Here is a 16,801-nt window from a genome sequence, read left to right as displayed (position 1 = left end):
CCCTGTGCTTAAATGAGGAGCGGTATACCCAAGTTCCATTTTACAATCCTAAATGCTGGTTCATTTACAGCATGCCCTAAAGCCACTGATGGAATAATGACTTCCCTGTGGTATTTCTGATGGAGTCGTGCTAGAACGGCCGGAGGGAAGGACGTGGGTGCCCTGCTAGGGACAAGAAGCAGTTACAAAGGAGAAAAAAGCAGGTTTTGTCCTGGTGCAGCTGCGAGTGTCCGCGCGCTACTGCCAGAAACGTGTTCCACATCGCGCGGCCAGCAGAGCCCCCTCCGCTGCCGGGGCTGGTTTATCACCGTCTTTGAAAGCAAAAATCGCAGCGAAAAAAGCCACTGCCGAAACTGGGAATGACTCTGGGTTTGCCCTCGCTCCCGGTTCGCCTTGTGGGCCGGATGGAGCGACCCGCGGCAGGAGCCGTGTCGGTTCCCGCGAAACCCCCGCCGGTACAGGCCTCCGGGCCGCCCTCACCCCGCCCCTCCGCCCGCGCTGGGCACGGCCGGCACGGCCCGAGGCCGGCAGAGAGGGAGGGAGCCGGCCGGGGAGCCCCGCCGCTCTCTTCGGCCTTGAGGCGGCGGCGGGACGGGCCCCCCTCCCGGCACGGCGCCCCGCGGCGGGACGGACCACGGCCCCGGGGGGGGGGAGGGGGAGCAGGGCCTCCCCGCCCCGAGCGACGGAATGGACGTTCCCGGCCGCGCGCCCCTCCTCTGCAGCGCCGTCCCCGCGCCGGCTGGCCAATGGGAGAGCGGCATCCCGCCACGTGAGGGCGTCCCCCCCCGCCCCCCCGTGCCAGCGCGCAGCCGGGGGCGGGGGAGCCCCGCGCGCGAGTGCCCCCCCTGCCCCGAGACTGTGTTTGTCCTCGCACGTGCGGCCCGTCACGTGACCAGGAGGGAACCCGGCCCCACGCGTCCGCCGGCTGGGAGCGGAAGTCCCCGGTATCTATGGTTCCGAAGGGGGAAGAGTGTCCTCCCTTCTCTATGGTCGCGCTGGCACCGCGGGGCCGACGGGAGGCTGGCGGACTATGTACATTTTTCCCTTATTACCTCACGGCCAGGGAGGAGGCTGCCGGGATAGCGGAGGACCTTCCCTCGGCCTCGCTCCAGTCCTCCAGCTCCCCTCGCTGCCCGGCGGCCCCGGGAAGCCCGGCTCCCGGCCCGGCCGCGGCGGGACCCGCTCCCCCCCGCCCCCGCCCGCCGGGCCCGCTTCTCTGGAGAACCTCGCCCGGGCCCATGGCTCCATGAGGCGGGAGAAGGAGGAGGAGGCGGCGGCGGCGGCGGGGCAGCAGCAGCGGCGGCGGCTGGGCTGAGGCGGAGGAGAAGCCGCGTCCGGCCCGGGACGGGTGCAGGAGGTGGGCGAGGCGGGGACGGGGGAGCGGAAGGCGCCGGTGTGCTGCCCGCCCCAGCGGCAGGGAAGGGGTTAACGGGGCGGGGGGGGGGCTCCCGCGTCCTGGCGCCCCCTGGCGGCGCCGGTTCTGCCCCGCCGGCGGGGCGGCTGCGCCCTCGAGGGGAGCCGGGCCGAGGCGCGGGGGTCCCGCGGGGGCTCCTTGGGCCGCGTCTCGCCGCGCGCTGCCGGTGGGGCTGGCGCAGCCGCCGGGAACGCCGCTGGAAAGTTTGTGTCCGAGCGCGCGGGGCTCGTCCCGGGCGGCCCCGGTGCCCCGCGGGCCGGCGGAGGGGGCTGCCCCGGCTGCCCCGTTGTGCCGCGGGTCCGGGAGCGCCGGGAGCTGAGAGCGCGGGCGGCGCTTCCCGCCCGTCCGCGGGGGAGAGCGGCGGCGGCGGCGGGGCGCGGTGCCGGGTCCGGTCGCGAAGTGGCGGGCGGAGGCCCTTGGCAGAGTCGGCAGCGTCTTTCCGGGTTGGTGTCCGCCGCTGGAGCGCGTTGTTTCGGGCCGAGGTCGCTTCCCTGGGCAGGGCGAGCGGCCGGCGGAGGCCTCCCGCGGCGGGGAAGCGGTGCCCTTTGCCGGAGCCGGCCGGCGGGCAGTGCCGCCGCCTTCGTTAGGCCCCTTCTGCCCGCCGCGGGGGCCGATAAACGGAGGAGACCTCTTTTCTGCCCGCTGGCACGTCGTCCATTTAAAGTGAAGAGTTACGGTTTCAAATAAAGAAATAATTTCCCCCCGAACGCAGCTGCCCTTCAGCGCTCGCTTGGCAAGGCGGCTTCGCTGAGCCGTAGTAGCGTCACTTTCAGTAGGCTCGGAGGGAAATTACATGTTTACTTTGTCAAAGTTACACTTTTGTCTGGTTTTTTGTTTCTTTTGTCACAAAAGTAGAGATCAAAGGAAACAAGATCATTTTCATTAGGTCTTGTAAATTGTTCCTTGTGCAGATTATCATTCTAAAACTTGGAGGTGAGGATTCCTGAGCAGAGTATGGGTGGTTTGTGTTGGGAGGCACATCTCAGCATGTCTCAGACCAATTCCGGTTCAGATCAGGATCCTACGACTCTTACAATGACTGATGAAACTGCATGGATAAAGTTTACGTTGTTTGCACGTGCAGAGAAGGAAGGGAGTTGTCACATGATGAATTCCAGTGCCTGTCACACCTCCTCTGTTCTGTGTGTTCGGTTCAGCCATCAGTTAAATAGTTGGAAGAGTTGGAGGGGTGCTCTGGTGGTTAAAGAACTAGCCTGGTACTCACAGGAGCTGAGTGGGACTTCCAGTTCTCCCCGATGTTCTCTGTGACTTACGTGTCTTGACAGATGGGAACTGTTTTTCTCTCCCTTTGTCTGCTTAGATCTCATGGTGATAATGATATTACACTTATTTAAGTTCCTGCCTGTGTAGTACTTGCCTGTCGTCTTTGTTCATTTTTGTCTGCATAGGCTTTTTGCCGTGGAGTTGGTCCACCCCTTCTTGTGATGCAAGAGCTAGCATTCTCTTCTTTGCAAGCAAAACACTTGTCTGTTTTTTTTTTTTTAAATACAGTATCTGTTTCCTGCTATTACTGCTGCCCTCTGTTCAGACTATGCGCAGTCTTCAGCTCTTCCTCTCCTGCACATCCTGACTGTACACCCTACACGCTTACTTAGGAGCACTATGGATTTACTTTAATCCTAGAAAGTAAACGCAAATTCTAGGTCATGGGGTCTGGAAAATAGTCTGTTGTTTAGAAAATGGTGATTCAATGCTTGTAGCTTATCTTTGTGTCTTGCGTAGGCTCGTGCTGAATCAAGGGCAGCACCCCTGGGAGTCCAACCCTGAAGGTGTCATTCAGAGTTGTTGTCACCTTTCTGTTGAGAATGGGGAAGGGAAATGCGCTTGTGGTTTTTCAGTAGCTTGTTTGCCATTGGTGCAGGCATTGACCCTGGGCAACGGGTGATCCGGAAAAGCAGTGAATGGGATATATCTGTAGTCCAAAGTCATCTTGTCTTTCCTCTTCTGTTCTCCCACAGTCTCATTTCCTTGATGGGAACGGCTGGTCATGTTTGGGGTTGGTTTTTTGTGATAAGCTGCCTTTTAAAGTGTTCAGGACACCTCACTAACAACTTCAGAAGTGTGATTTCATGCATGTTGTGTGCACACTCTTTCAATTTATGTGTAAAAACACCCGTTCTGCTTGCTGAACTGCTTTTAGTTCCATGAGGGTTTTCTTCCTCTCTTTGTTGCAAAAGCAATCCTCTCTGACACCTTAGCAAAAGCAAGGAAGCAGCTGTTGGTTTTCCACCTGTAACTATTTTGTGTATTGTTTGTTTTTTTTTTTCCCCTGCCCCCTTGCTTGCCAGGGTTCTGCAGTGCTCCAGACAGCGAGTTTTGAAGCAGGATGGGAAAAAGACGCTGTGTTCCTCCACTTGAGCCCAAGCTGGCAGCTGGCTGTTGTGGGGTAAAGAAGCCCAAATTGTCGGGGAGCGGAACGCACAGTCATGGGAATCAGACCACAACTGTACCGGGCTCCAGTTCAGGTCCTCTCCAGAACCACCAGCATACAGACGGGAATAATGGAAGGGAGAACGTATCTGACTTGACTTTGGGCCCAGGAAACTCTCCAATTACTCGAATGAATCCCACTTCAGGAGCTCTGAGCCCACTTACTCGGCCCAATGGAACTGCCAACAGCACCAAGAACCTGGTGGTGACAGCAGAGATGTGCTGCTACTGCTTCGATGTACTCTACTGTCATCTCTATGGTTTCCCTCAGCCACGACTTCCTCGATTTACCAATGACCCCTAGTGAGTAAATCCATGTGCGGGAGGAAAGCTGAGAAACCAGCACCCGGAGCTGTGGTTTGGTTGGGGAGGGATGAAGGGTCTCCTCTGGGGAATGGGAAAACTGGTATGCAGGGAGGAAGGGGGTGTTCTGCTGCTTCCTTTGTCTACCAGAAATGAAAAATGATGCACTGCGAATGTATGAAAGAGTAAAAATACTCTGTTAATGTTTGTTGATGGAGATGAGTGGAACTTTGAAGAGCTCCCTTCAAGGGAGAGCGTGTTTAGCTCTACAGAAAGAGAGCTGGGCAAAATATGAGGAAATGTGGTCCTTCAGCTCGCTGTCTGATGTGTTGCAGGAGACATTGTGTACTTTATCGAGGAGTGCAAACCCACTTCATGACAGCGTTCTGTTAAAGCTGGCTCCCTTCTTTGTAAATGGATTTCTCCGCAAAAAATTAACTTTGCTGTGCCTCCCGTGAAACTGTACTAAAAGAATGAGTGAAAGAGGTTTCAGAGAACAGTAGAATAATGTCGTTAATTTGAAGGGGATCTCACTTCTAATGTCAGGCACTAACTTGGTGAAGAGACAAAGGGAGAGACTTCCTTCTGTGAAGCAAGTGGGAAGGGAATAAAGTAAGAAGTTGAAACAAGTTCCTGCCTCATCCTGAAACAAGTGCTGAGGTGGTGAGAATTGGACAAGGACACTCGCAAGGGAGTTCAGTTTTCCAAGTTAATGGGTTTAGCAGGGAGGGAAACCAAAATTTTGCCAGTTGTGGAACTGAAAGACTGTGTTATGGCGATAGTGCTAGTTGGGCAATATGGGGAGAAATGGAGAGTTGACTTTCAAGGACGATACCAAGGTGTCATGGTTCAGGCCCAGCCGGCAACTAAGCACCATGCAGCAGCTCTCTCACCCCTCCCCCGCCACAGAGGGATGGGGAGGAGAAAATACAACAAAAGACTAATGGGTCAAGACAAGAACAGGGAGGGATCACTCCACCAGTTATAGTCACAGGCAAAACACACTCAAATTGGGGGGAAAAAGGTAAATTTAATTTGTTACCAATCAAATCAGAGTAGGATAATGAGAAATAAAACCAAATCTTAAACCACTTTCCCCCCTTTTCTCCCGGGCTCAGCTTTGCTCACCATTTTCTCTACCTTCTGCCCCCCACCAGCGCTGGGGGATGGGGAACAGGGGTTGTGGTCAGTTTGTCACAAGTTGTTTCTGCCGTTCCTTCCTCCTCAGGGGGAGGACTCCTCACCCTCTTCCCCTGCTTCAGCATCGGGTCCCTGTCAGGGAGAAAGTCCTCCATGAACGTCTCCAACATGAGTCCTTCCCATGGGCTGCAGTTCTTCAAGAACTGCTCCAGTGTGGGTCCCTCCCATGGAGTGCAGTCTTTCAGGCACACACTGCTCCAGTGTGGGTTCCCCACACAGTCATGGCCTCCTTCAGGTGCAGCCACCTGTTCCGACGTGGGGTCCTCCATGGCCGCAGGTGGATCTCTGCTCCACCGTTTAATCTCCATGGGCTGTAGGGGGACAGCCTGCCATCTCACCACAGGCTGCAGGGGAATCTGTGCTCCAGCAGACATCCTCCCCCTCCTTCGCTGACCTTGGTGTCTGTGTAGTTGTTTCTCTCACATCCCACTCCTCTCCCCACACTGCCGTGCCACGTCCTATCGGCCCAACAAACCCTGGCGGCCCTGGAAGGATGATTTCTGCCTCCGCCTAGCAGGCGCCCCAGGAGCAGGGAGCTCCCTGAGTCTCAATTTAGGGCGCCAAGGGCCCTTGGCTGACACCGCTGGGCTATGGTGAACCGCCCCCGGCCTGGGGCTGCACGCGGGCCTGCGAGGCACCCATGTTAATGTTAAACTGTTTGGTGGAAGAATCAACATGGGAAAGATCAATGACGGGTACACCTTCTGCCACTCCTCCAAGGGCCACTTCCAGAACAATAGATAAAAAATTGTTGACGTCCTTAATTTAAGTTAATTTTAAATTGATGTAAAGGAACAATGGCTTAAACAGGTCAAGGACTTTTTCTGTGTATTGAATGTCTTCCCACCTTATTGGCTGTCAGTGTAGATGTAGGTTGTGCATCCATGCAGTTATTATCCGAGCAGGATTATGGATGCACGCTCTGAATGCTACCGCAGACTAAGCTGTTTAATGCTGTAAATACAAGTGAATGGAGAAATACTCGGGACTAGAATACAGAATAGTCCCAGGGACTCCCCAGGCTGAAATATTTCTGTTGTTGTTATTCAGACCTGAGCTAAGGAGGCTCCTTGTTATTTTGTTGCTTGAAATGCAAAGGGTTTTTTTTTTGTTGTTGTTCTGTTCTTGAGTCAATAAGAGAGATTATTTTATACAGATTCATTATTTAGGTGTTAAAGGAGATTTATAGCTGGATTTTATTGCTGTTTCTGTTGACTACTTTCAAAAAGGGCATTCTTTCGGGAATCTCAGCTGTTTGAATTTTATGCCCTAATTTGAAAAGTTAAAAATCGTTCACGGGGCATTTCTGTGCTGATAATTTAAGTCTTTTAGATCAGCACTCCAAAGCAAAACCAGCTCTTTTCTTCCCCTCCAGGCAAATGCCTACCTGATTTTTTTGTGTGTGTGTTTCAGCATTTATACTGCTGCTTCTAGCAAATAGTTGTATGTACTCTAGGGAAAAGCATGGGGTTTGCTCTCTTGTAGAGCAGCACACAGGGATGATCTGTCACACTTGAGACAGTAATGTAATGAATTTCAAGCCAACTGTTATCAAATATGAGAGTAAGCAACGTTAAAATACGTAAATAATTTGCATTGTTGTCCTTTGTAATGTAATTAATGTCAATGTAAGGGATATTTGAACAAACAAAGGTATATACCAGAAGTCTCTCTGGACAGACAGAAAAGAGACTGTTGGTGGAAGGAACAGAAAGATGCACAGGTTTGTCCCAACATATTTCTCCGATAACAGATCTTTTAAATTGGCGCTGAACCCTCAAGTAATGATAGAAGTAGCCGTGAAGGTCAGCGTTCCGCAGAAACAGGGTAATACAATAAAAGTTACAGGGTTATGACTTGAAAACTACCATGAATTCCAGTTACCAGCTTGAGAGGATATGCACATGGACAACAGTCTTGATGGGAATTATGGAGCTGGTGGATACCTATGGAGTAGGGGAACCTCACATATATCTTAGCAATGACATTCACAAATCAATGTAGAGAAAAGGTGGCACTGCAAGACTCATAGTTATGTCTGAACTAACTCGGTAAATGTAGAAGACAGCCCTTTTGCTATTCAGGTTACAGAAAACATTACAATTTTGAACCTGTATGGCATGCAAATAGTTAATTGGTTACTTCCAATTTTGTACTTCAGTCTTTGATTTTTTTATTTTTCATCTTAGTTATTACAAACTGTACTGAAACCACACCACACAACTTTCTAGTTGCTGTGCAGGACAATAAGACCCTTGCATCATAAAACCTGTACCGTAACAGGCTTTTTCCTAGTACAAGCTAAATTCTGATTCGAACAAACTGTATTTTGCTACTTAAAAATTCCGTTTGTAGTTGCAACTGGAGAAGCTAGTTTTCAGTTGCTGGAATTCCCCTCTCCTCAGCCTAGCAAACGCTACCTAAGTAGGATGTTGTGGCTGGGGGAGAACTGGTTGCCATAATCTGCTCAGGATACGACTGCAAAGAACCAGTAAGTGGTGTTGGGTGAGCACAGGCAGAAGATTGCTGTGGCTTTTCTCAGTACAGCTGGGAAATGCATTTTTCAAGGAGATGCTATGAAACAATTGACATATGGTCAGCTGCACCTGCAATTTGTGAAGCGCGTTTATTCTTCAGGTACAGAAGTGACGACTTCTCTACAGTGAAAAGCTTTATAATGATGAAATTTTATATACTTGTAGGAAATCATTTGTCTTTTTTTTTATGCCTCAGTTGTTATGACCACGGTGAAAAAGTGTTTAAAATGTGCTTTAAGATATTTTAAAATATGGCAGCCTTCTGAATGTGATTATCCTGTCCTTTCCAGTAATACCTCTTCTATTATAGATGCAGAAAGCTGTGTCACAGCTCAGTGGAAACATCTTTTTTTTTTTCTTTTTTTTTTTTTCCTGAAGGGGAAAGAGGAGAATTGGAAATGTGAACCTGTAATTAGAATTGAAGAAGAGAAGGAACTTACTTAGATTTGTATTCTGTTAGTGACGCTTTTAATTTTCTCCCTTCCCTTTTCTGTTTGGGGTGAGTGTCACATGGACTAAGTAATGGTTTCAAAACTTTAATTAGATTAAACTAAATTTCCACTGAGCTCGTGACAGTAATGTTTCTCAGAAATCTCCTTTGTAAGTTTAGTGTCTTTTTTGGTGAACTTTCTAATGTGTTTTCTTACACTCTGTTTCTGTTTCAACATATGGTAGCCAGATGAAAATGTAGAGGAATGACATCCTGAAGGTGCCTTGAAGTGTTGTTGGAAAACTAGAACAGTAAATCCTCTGTCTTGGTCAAGCAGCCATAAGGTGGCTGATGGTTGTGGAAGAATGTTTCCGCTTCCTCTGTGGGCAGAGTACTTCATAATTATCACTTAAAGGCTGTTTGCTATTTTAGGTAGTACTTCTGCTGTTGGTCACAGCTGGTAACTAGATCTTGAATGACGGATTTATGCTGTGGTAGAGATTTTTAATTCCATTGTTGCTCTGAGGAACATCACTGGGCATTGCTTTATCATTACGTTTTAAATTACATTCCAACTACTTAGATGAAGAAACTCTGTTGCCTGTATTTGAGAAATCACCCACACTCCATGCTGGTTTTGTTGTCTGAACAGAATCTTTTAGTATTTTTTGCAATGTTTGCTGCAAAGATATATTGCTTACAAGAGCTTCAAGAGTGTGAGGAAAGTGAGTGTCTGAGCTCTGTTGTAGAATCAATTATTCTGTCTTCATGTTTTAGAACTTCTGTCAATGTTTGCTTAGTGCCAGAAAATTATTTTCTTAACACTGCATGTTTTCGATCGTATTACTTATCTTTTGAAGTCTGACAGAAATCCACAGAAGGATGTCTGAAATCACTAATGACTAACTTTCTTCTCGTTTATGCATGGGTTTGAAGTCACCATATCTTGTATTCAGTACTCTGTAATCTGAAAAAATAAGATCATTCATCCTGTTTTTATAATTAGATTTGCATCATCAGTTGCCTTGCAAAATTTTCCAGCTGTTCAAACATTCTTGAAGAGCTGCAGCCACCACTGTCCTTTCTTTTTTCCTCTACAGCTGTTTGCAATTTCACTCACTTCTGTCGAAGTGAACTTTTTTCATTTAATGTTCACAGTCATTTTTAGCTGTTTACCTCTTCACAAAGGTCTTTTGAATACTGTTGTTCTGAACTACTTTTTCTTTGAGGCTTAATCATGGCTTCTAGTTTAACAGATTGAAATGAGCCTGCTGAATTTGAGAATCTACTGTTACGCCATGTTATTCATGATAGTGGACAGGAAAATGGAAATGCATGTGATGTTTGAATAGGAACAATATCGTGATTTAGATATGTGTTCCAACCGGAGAGAATCCGTGTAAATGTAAATCAAATGGAAGGTAAGCAAAAGATGTGAACATAAAACTCTTCGAGCATTAGGATCAGACCCAGAAGTCAGATCCTCATGGAAATAACAGGGGAAAAAAAATCCTGGGCTTGCTTTTTGTCTCTTTAAAATAAAACCTTTTATCGCAAACCTGAATTATAGATGATTTGCAGAAAGCTTGGGGATTTTTCAGGTTCAGTGGTACTATATAAGTAATCTTATTTGCTTCACCTATATCATTTTCATGTGGGTTGTCATGTAAACTAGTGGATGCTACTAAGTGAAGCCGTTACTCACAGAGGTGATCAGTGGGGTCAAATAACCTTATCACTCCTTAGAAGACGGTGCAGAGTCTGACCAGGAAGCTGTTAGTGGAGAGCTTACAGAGTACTGGTGGAGAGAAAGGGGTATTCTGCAAGGCGGGGACAGATGTTGGGTTTTGCATTTGGGGCTGTGTGGATTTTTATTACTGCTGATAGCAGGTGAGAAAACATGCCTGTTGGGGTTTATTAGAGGGAGAGAAAGCAAGTGCATGCATATGTGCTTTTTTACACTTCGTTGGTCTCCCCTTGACAACCACATATCTCTAGAGACTGGAGTATTGCTCTTTTTTGCCTTTTCAGTCCGCTCTTTGTGACGTGGAAGACGGGGCGAGACAAGCGGCTTCGTGGCTGCATCGGGACCTTTTCAGCCATGAATCTTCACACAGGACTCAGGGAATACACATTAACCAGGTAATAAGTTGAAAATGAAATAAATCTGAAATTAGTTTAATTCGCTGAAGATCTGTGAGGATTCAAGGTTAAGATGTTGGATTGACGTAGTTCAATTTAATATGCTTCACAATAAAACAAACCTGAGAAATGTATGGTAGTTAGGGCGAGGTAATATACCAGGATTTATTGGAACATCTTTGCAACAGGTGAATTTGAGTTGACGTTTTAAGCTAATGTCGAATCTGTCTTGCATGCTAACAGTTTTGACATCTCACGTAGCACCTAATTTCTCTCCAGCTGCAGTAAGTGGAGGACAGCGTCAGGCAGCCCACACATGCGTATTACAGTTCATTAGGTTAGGAAGAGATGCAAGTCACTTTCTCTGCACTAGCAAAGAGAAGAATATTTCACGGAAGCATAATAAAAAAGGGAGTATTTGAGCATCCAACACTTTAATTTGGTGCTTGTATTAGGCAATATATCTTATCTTTCCTTTAGTGCACTTAAGGACAGCCGATTCCCCCCCCTGACTCGCGAGGAGCTGCCCAAACTCTTCTGCTCTGTCTCCCTCCTCACTAACTTTGAGGATGCCAGTGACTACCTGGACTGGGAGGTGAGAACAGGTGCATTTGGAACTCTGCATCACTCTCTCGTTCCGTTCGGGTTCGGGTTAGTACATGGTGATGTGTCTCCTTCCTTACAGGGGTGTATGGGTATTGAAACTGGGAATAGAAGAAATGGGGCTGGAAAACTAGAAGAGAGGAAGAGGATGGGCTAGCAGTATGCTTTTGGTTGGGAGGGAATCTGAATGGGAATAAGAGACATGAAAAGTGTTTTATGAATTTGGCCCAATAGGAGATAGGTGTAAATACATACGTAAAAACCTGGGAAGTATTTTGATGCTGTGAATAGAAACTGGGAATACAAAGTTCTTAAGACTGAAGGTATTAATCATTTTTAGGATTTTGTACTCAGAAGTGTGTTTAGTTCAAGAAGGATTAAATAGACTTCATGGTTGGGCTATTTCAGGCATGATCCTAGTGTAGAGATCTTGTCTTTCTCACCCAACATAAGAGATGGAAAACTGTCGGACTTCTGACGAGACTTAATTCAGGAGAAATGGCAGGGAGACTGGATAGGCTCATCTGGGAAAGATGACAGAGGTGCTTTATGCTGCTAAGAGAGCTGCTTGTGAGACCTGCCTGGCAAGGACAGAGTGGGGAAGAAAATCTCCTTATCTGGGCAAAAGCCAAACTGGCCAGAGAGAGAGAGATACACGGTGTTGTGGGAATGACAACTCGATCATGGACTCAGTGCTAGCAAACACTTCTTATTTGGCTATTCATTTCCATCTATAGGTTGGGATCCATGGGATCAGAATAGAGTTCATCAATGAGAAAGGTGTCAAACGCACAGCCACGTATTTACCTGAGGTTGCTAAGGAACAAGGTGGGTTTGAGATGGCAGCCAAACATGTCAACACATTGTGTCACAGAATTGGGTAACATAAATCTATGGATTTTGGGTTTGGATTGCAATGCTATCCTCGTAGTAGTGCCATGGAGCCATCAGGCTTAATCTAGATAACACACCTGACACAGCTGCTGCTGGGTTTTCATCTAGCCTTTCTCTCATCCCACATCTGTGCACAGCTGTATCTTACTGTAAAAATGTTTTAGGGCTTAAGAAATAGAGGATCTCAAAGCATGGATCTTCCAGCTTCATTCAGCGTTGCATCTTTCCTCTTCTATGTTTCTCCCACCAACTAGGATAACTGCAGGCTGCACAGCACCAACAGGAGAGTCCCTTTCCTCCTCATTCTTGCTAAAGTAGCGTCCTCCAGATGAGGGCAGGAAACAGGGCCCCTCTGGAGCACACTTCCCACTCAAATATAGTAGCGGTCACCATGGTAACTGCTCAAAATATTGCCTCCTTTCCTCCACCTAGCAGAGTGGAGTGGTCGCATCCTCCTGGCTCTGGGGCAAAAGACTAAGGTAGGAATTTTAACTCTGATCTCTCACATAGCAGTGCACTGTGCTATCACTAGAGCATCAGGTTGATCCCAGTTTGTCTATGTAAAGAGCTAAGTATTACCTCATTTTAAGGCTTAGGGAGCTAAATTTGAGTGGCACATGATAAAACAGTTTGGGGTCCCTGCAAGAGAAGCAAGGCACAGACCTTTATAAGAAGAGAGGTCATATGGAAAATGGAATTACTGTTTTATAGAGCAGTTCCAGTATGAGCTAAAAGGGGTTGGCGTGTGCAGATAGTGTGCATGCATAAGACCATATATGTCCAGTTCAAGACTGGGATTTCTAAAGCTCAAGGTTTCCTGTTTAGTTTGCTTTTCTAGAGGCCTTTTAATGCATCTCGTATCTTTTTGAAACATCGTTTTCATATTGACAAACTTCCCTTGCTTCTATTTTTCAATAGACTGGGATCAGATCCAGACCATAGACTCCTTACTCAGGAAAGGTGGCTTTAAGGCTCCAATTACCAATGATTTTAGGAAAACGATTAAACTCACCAGGTAAGTCGATATATTTGTCATCTTTTAATTTTACGTTGTAGTGTTTTGTAAGTAAGTTAAAGCAGCTGTACTTAAGGTAAGTCTTCATGCCTCTTTCAGATGAGAGATGCAGTCTGAAAGACAAAATCATAACTGCCGCGTGCCAGGCATATAATGTATATGGAATGAAGCACAATACATTCGGTCCATGAAGGATCCAAGTTAGCGTTTTCTAAGAGAAGTGCCACTGGTTTTAATATTGTCATCCACATAAAAGATCAAAAGACGTGGAACCTTTGAAAGTTAAAAAAGTTGATTTTGCTCTGTCTTTAAAACGGACTTCCTTTTCTCTGTGTGCTCATCCGTGGATGGCGTAGCTATCTGAAGGTGACAGCTGTCTTAAAACCAAACCACACTCAAATTTGGCTTGTTTTCAGAATTTGTTTGCTTTTCTATACCCCCAGCTGTCCTATTGGTTTCAGCTCCCTTTATGTTAGTAAAAATTGGGACTTTTTGGTTTTGTATAGAGACACTAATTCATCAGGTTGTTCCTTACCTCTGGAGAAATGAGGTGGATACACAGGTTATTTTTTCAGAGGAGAGGACCAGATGAATTTTTTCATTAAAATCTGGTGTAACACAGACTTAGTGCAATTCACGACGAGTTTGAAGTTGTTTGCTGCGTAGCATGCTTTAGAAGCACCTGGAAATCTCTGGTCTCTCAGAAGAGACTTCACGTTTTGTGAATTCCGATTGTGCCGTGTGGACGAAGTTGCATATATGCTATAGCAAACCTCCTTTATCCAGCTCTCCATCGTTTTCTTTCACTAGCCTTTCAAATGTGAAGATAACCACAAAAGTAAATAATAGTGAAATACTGGTTGTTTACTCTCTGACACCGAGTCGTCTTCCAGCACATTTTTCGTGCCCTTTTTTTTAACGCAGCAAGTGGATAAAAAGAACACAAATTGATCATTTGTTTCCTGTGGGCTACTTCAAGAGTCCCCTTATTTATGTCTGCCCCAAATAGAGTTCAACTTTTGGGACATTGAAGCTGATTCAAGCTTACATGGGTTATTCAGACTTGCTGCGTGAGGCAATATCAAACGAAGTAGTTAATAATTAAGTTAGTGGGTTCTTCTTGGTTTGTACTGGCTGTGAGCGAAAAGGTGATCTGGGATGAATGTTTTTAGGGCTAGTCCCTTCATGTTGCATAGCCTTTTCATGTTGGTTTTTCTTACGCTGTTCCCACAGGTACCGCAGTGAGAAGGTGACAATCAGTTACGCGGAATACATGGCTTCCCGTCAGCATTGTTTCCAGAATGGCACTCTTCATGCCCCCCCCCTCTACAATCATTACTCCTGACACACGGCTGCATGACCAGTCCCACTCCCCAGTTGCTGCCAACGGCTACGACATCATTGGGGCAGATGCCTCCTCTTCCTGGTCCAGTTACTTCTATTACTGCACCATTTTATGATGCTAGCTTCCGTTGCCAAGTCTGCCTTCCAGCTGACCTGGGGGGAGGACGAGAGCATGACAGAACTTCAGGGGCCCAAGCCTTATCTCAGCCTTCCCTCCAGACGGGGGTTCAGTTGGATTGGGGCTCCATGCCTACGAGCTGTCGTGAGGTGCAGAAGACCTCGAGGAGTGAAAGTGCCGCTTTGGACCGATCCGTTCTTTGTGTTACCGACACTCCGGAAACTTGAGTTGTTTGTTATGGAAGCCCCCCAGATCAAGTAGGAGCATTCCCCTGGCAGCCTGGGCAACGGAGTCCAACAAAACATTTTTTAGGTTCTTTTTAATTTTTTTTAACCTCTGGTATCTGTTGTGTACCGAGAGCTGATTGCAGTCCCCACACATCACAGGTGGACATTACGATATTGGGGAGGGTTGAGCATCTGGATAGCACCCCGTCCTCACGGACAGAAAACACTTAAAGATGTGAAAAAACGTTGGATGGTATTGCAGATGAATCCATTATTTAAGTAAATGCTGGAAGGCTTTAATTATCAGATTCTACTGTAGGTCGGATTCTCTAGAAATGCTCTTGGTTTACAGTTCTCGGGGCTTTGAGACAGTGCTTTCTAACGTAGCCTGCTGTGAAATAGGATGCTGTTATACCCGTGAGAGAGCGACACGGCACATGCTGTGTCTGCGAAGGACAAGGCACTTGAGTGTCCCTGGAGAGTTTTCTCTGTTACGACCAAGTTTTGTGTCCAAACGTTTGTAACGGAGCCTAATTGGATTATAGATGGAGAGGGGTTTGCAGGACATTGACTGTAGTCATACAGGTGAGACTAGTGACTGAAATTTGTTTAACTTAAGCTAACAGTCTCGGGGACCTTCCTTTTCATAGGACAGCCACTTTCTCTGGTATGACTATTGATCTCGAGAACTGTGAGTATTCCAGTTTATAGCAGGCTTATGGAATAGAGCTGTGTAGTTCCACTGGTAAGTTACTATCTTACGCAGTTTAGTCATTACCACATCAAGGCCATGAGTGAGGAAACCTGTGTTACCCAGACACTGTGAAACTCAATGTGCAGTCTGTATTTCTTCTCCCATCATTGATGATGACAAGAAATACTCCAATCTAAGAGGAAGATAAGTTATCCAGTAGTCGTTCTTCAGTGTTGTTGAGGGATGTCATAAATTCTAAATTATGACACACTCTCAGTGAGGTCACTGGATTTCAAAATATAATTTTGGGGAGTTTTTCTTTATCTTCTTTTCCAAGTTTCTGGTGGGAAGAAAATACAAGTGCACAGAGTAACGGCTATTTGGTTGCCTATATCTTTAAAGTTTGCTCGTGTGTGGTAATGATGGCTTTTAAAATTGGCTGGTGTTTCAAGCCTCAAGTTCTCTCCCGGTATGGCAGGGAATAGGGCTATGGTAGAAGGCAGAGAAGTGCATGCTGCTGCTCCATCTGGTCCTAGAGAAGGAAATAGAATTGTGCAGTTTTGCTTCATGTTGGTGTACCGTTCTCCTGCTGGAGGAGAGAGACGTGAGGGAAAGGAGGGAGTCCTATTTGGATAACAGTGCAATATCGACCCAGCTTTCCTCCTGTACTGGGTCATTCTTATAAATTGCCACTTTTCCCTTGTGATGTTGTTGAAAAGCAATTGAAGATTAAGGGATTGTTTCATGATTTCCTGCTGCTGAGAATAAATCGGTCTTGTTACAAACTCGAGTGGTTTGTAATTACTCTCCCAGGTGCCGTGTAGTGATGGGGGAGGGTGGGATCAGCTCTGGACATACCGTTCACCTTTCAGCTGTCAAACAGTATGATACATAGGGCTACACTCATTACTGTTCAAGTGTTCTATGTTAGAATTTAATTTCCAAAAGGTTTAAAAAAGCAAAAAAATGGTGCTAAAACTTCACCCCTGAGCACGCTCAGTGAGACTGGTCATGCAGGCATATAGTGCCAGGCTTTTCAACAATATTGTTTCTTTTTCAAATGTTTGCCCTGTTCCGTGTCTTCAACAGTGTATAGTGTTTTCCTGATTTCATTTTATTTGAATAGGGGATAACTAAGGGGGTGGGGTGGGGAGGGTTAGCTGTCATTTTTAAAGAACAGAATTTTAGGACTGAGTGACTTGGTTGGTTTAAGCCTGAAGTGGGCTAGATGGTTTGGGACTGGGGAAGCTTTATCCTCTCCCACTTCCATTTCCCCACTCAGACTGTTTAAAAAATAAAATAAAAAAAAAACAAACAAAAATGCCTCTAAATATGTACTGTGTTCTTGTCTTGTTGCAGTGAGAAGAGAAGCTAGCAAATCAGAAACACTTGTCTGCTGCCTAAGAAACAGGCCCTCTCAGCTTTAGTC

At 46.7% G+C, this 16,801-nt stretch overlaps 1 protein-coding gene across 1 annotated transcript; it reads left to right on the top strand.

Annotated features, from left to right (window-relative positions):
* The first annotated feature begins 1,321 nt into the window (after positions 1-1,321).
* Positions 1,322-16,397, top strand: AMMECR1L (AMMECR1 like). The gene is made up of 7 exons (XM_086618134.1): positions 1,322-1,357; positions 3,724-4,168; positions 10,367-10,477; positions 10,958-11,072; positions 11,818-11,908; positions 12,893-12,989; positions 14,223-16,397. The coding sequence occupies exons 2-7, from the start codon at positions 3,762-3,764 to the stop codon at positions 14,332-14,334; spliced, it is 933 nt and encodes a 310-aa protein (XP_086474260.1). The 5' UTR covers positions 1,322-1,357; positions 3,724-3,761; the 3' UTR covers positions 14,335-16,397.
* The last annotated feature ends 404 nt before the right edge of the window (positions 16,398-16,801 follow it).

Source organism: Tauraco erythrolophus, chromosome 11, assembly GCF_009769465.1.
Source record: "Tauraco erythrolophus isolate bTauEry1 chromosome 11, bTauEry1.pri, whole genome shotgun sequence".
Lineage (NCBI taxonomy): Eukaryota > Metazoa > Chordata > Aves > Musophagiformes > Musophagidae > Tauraco > Tauraco erythrolophus.
This window is presented reverse-complemented; position numbering and strand designations above follow the sequence as displayed.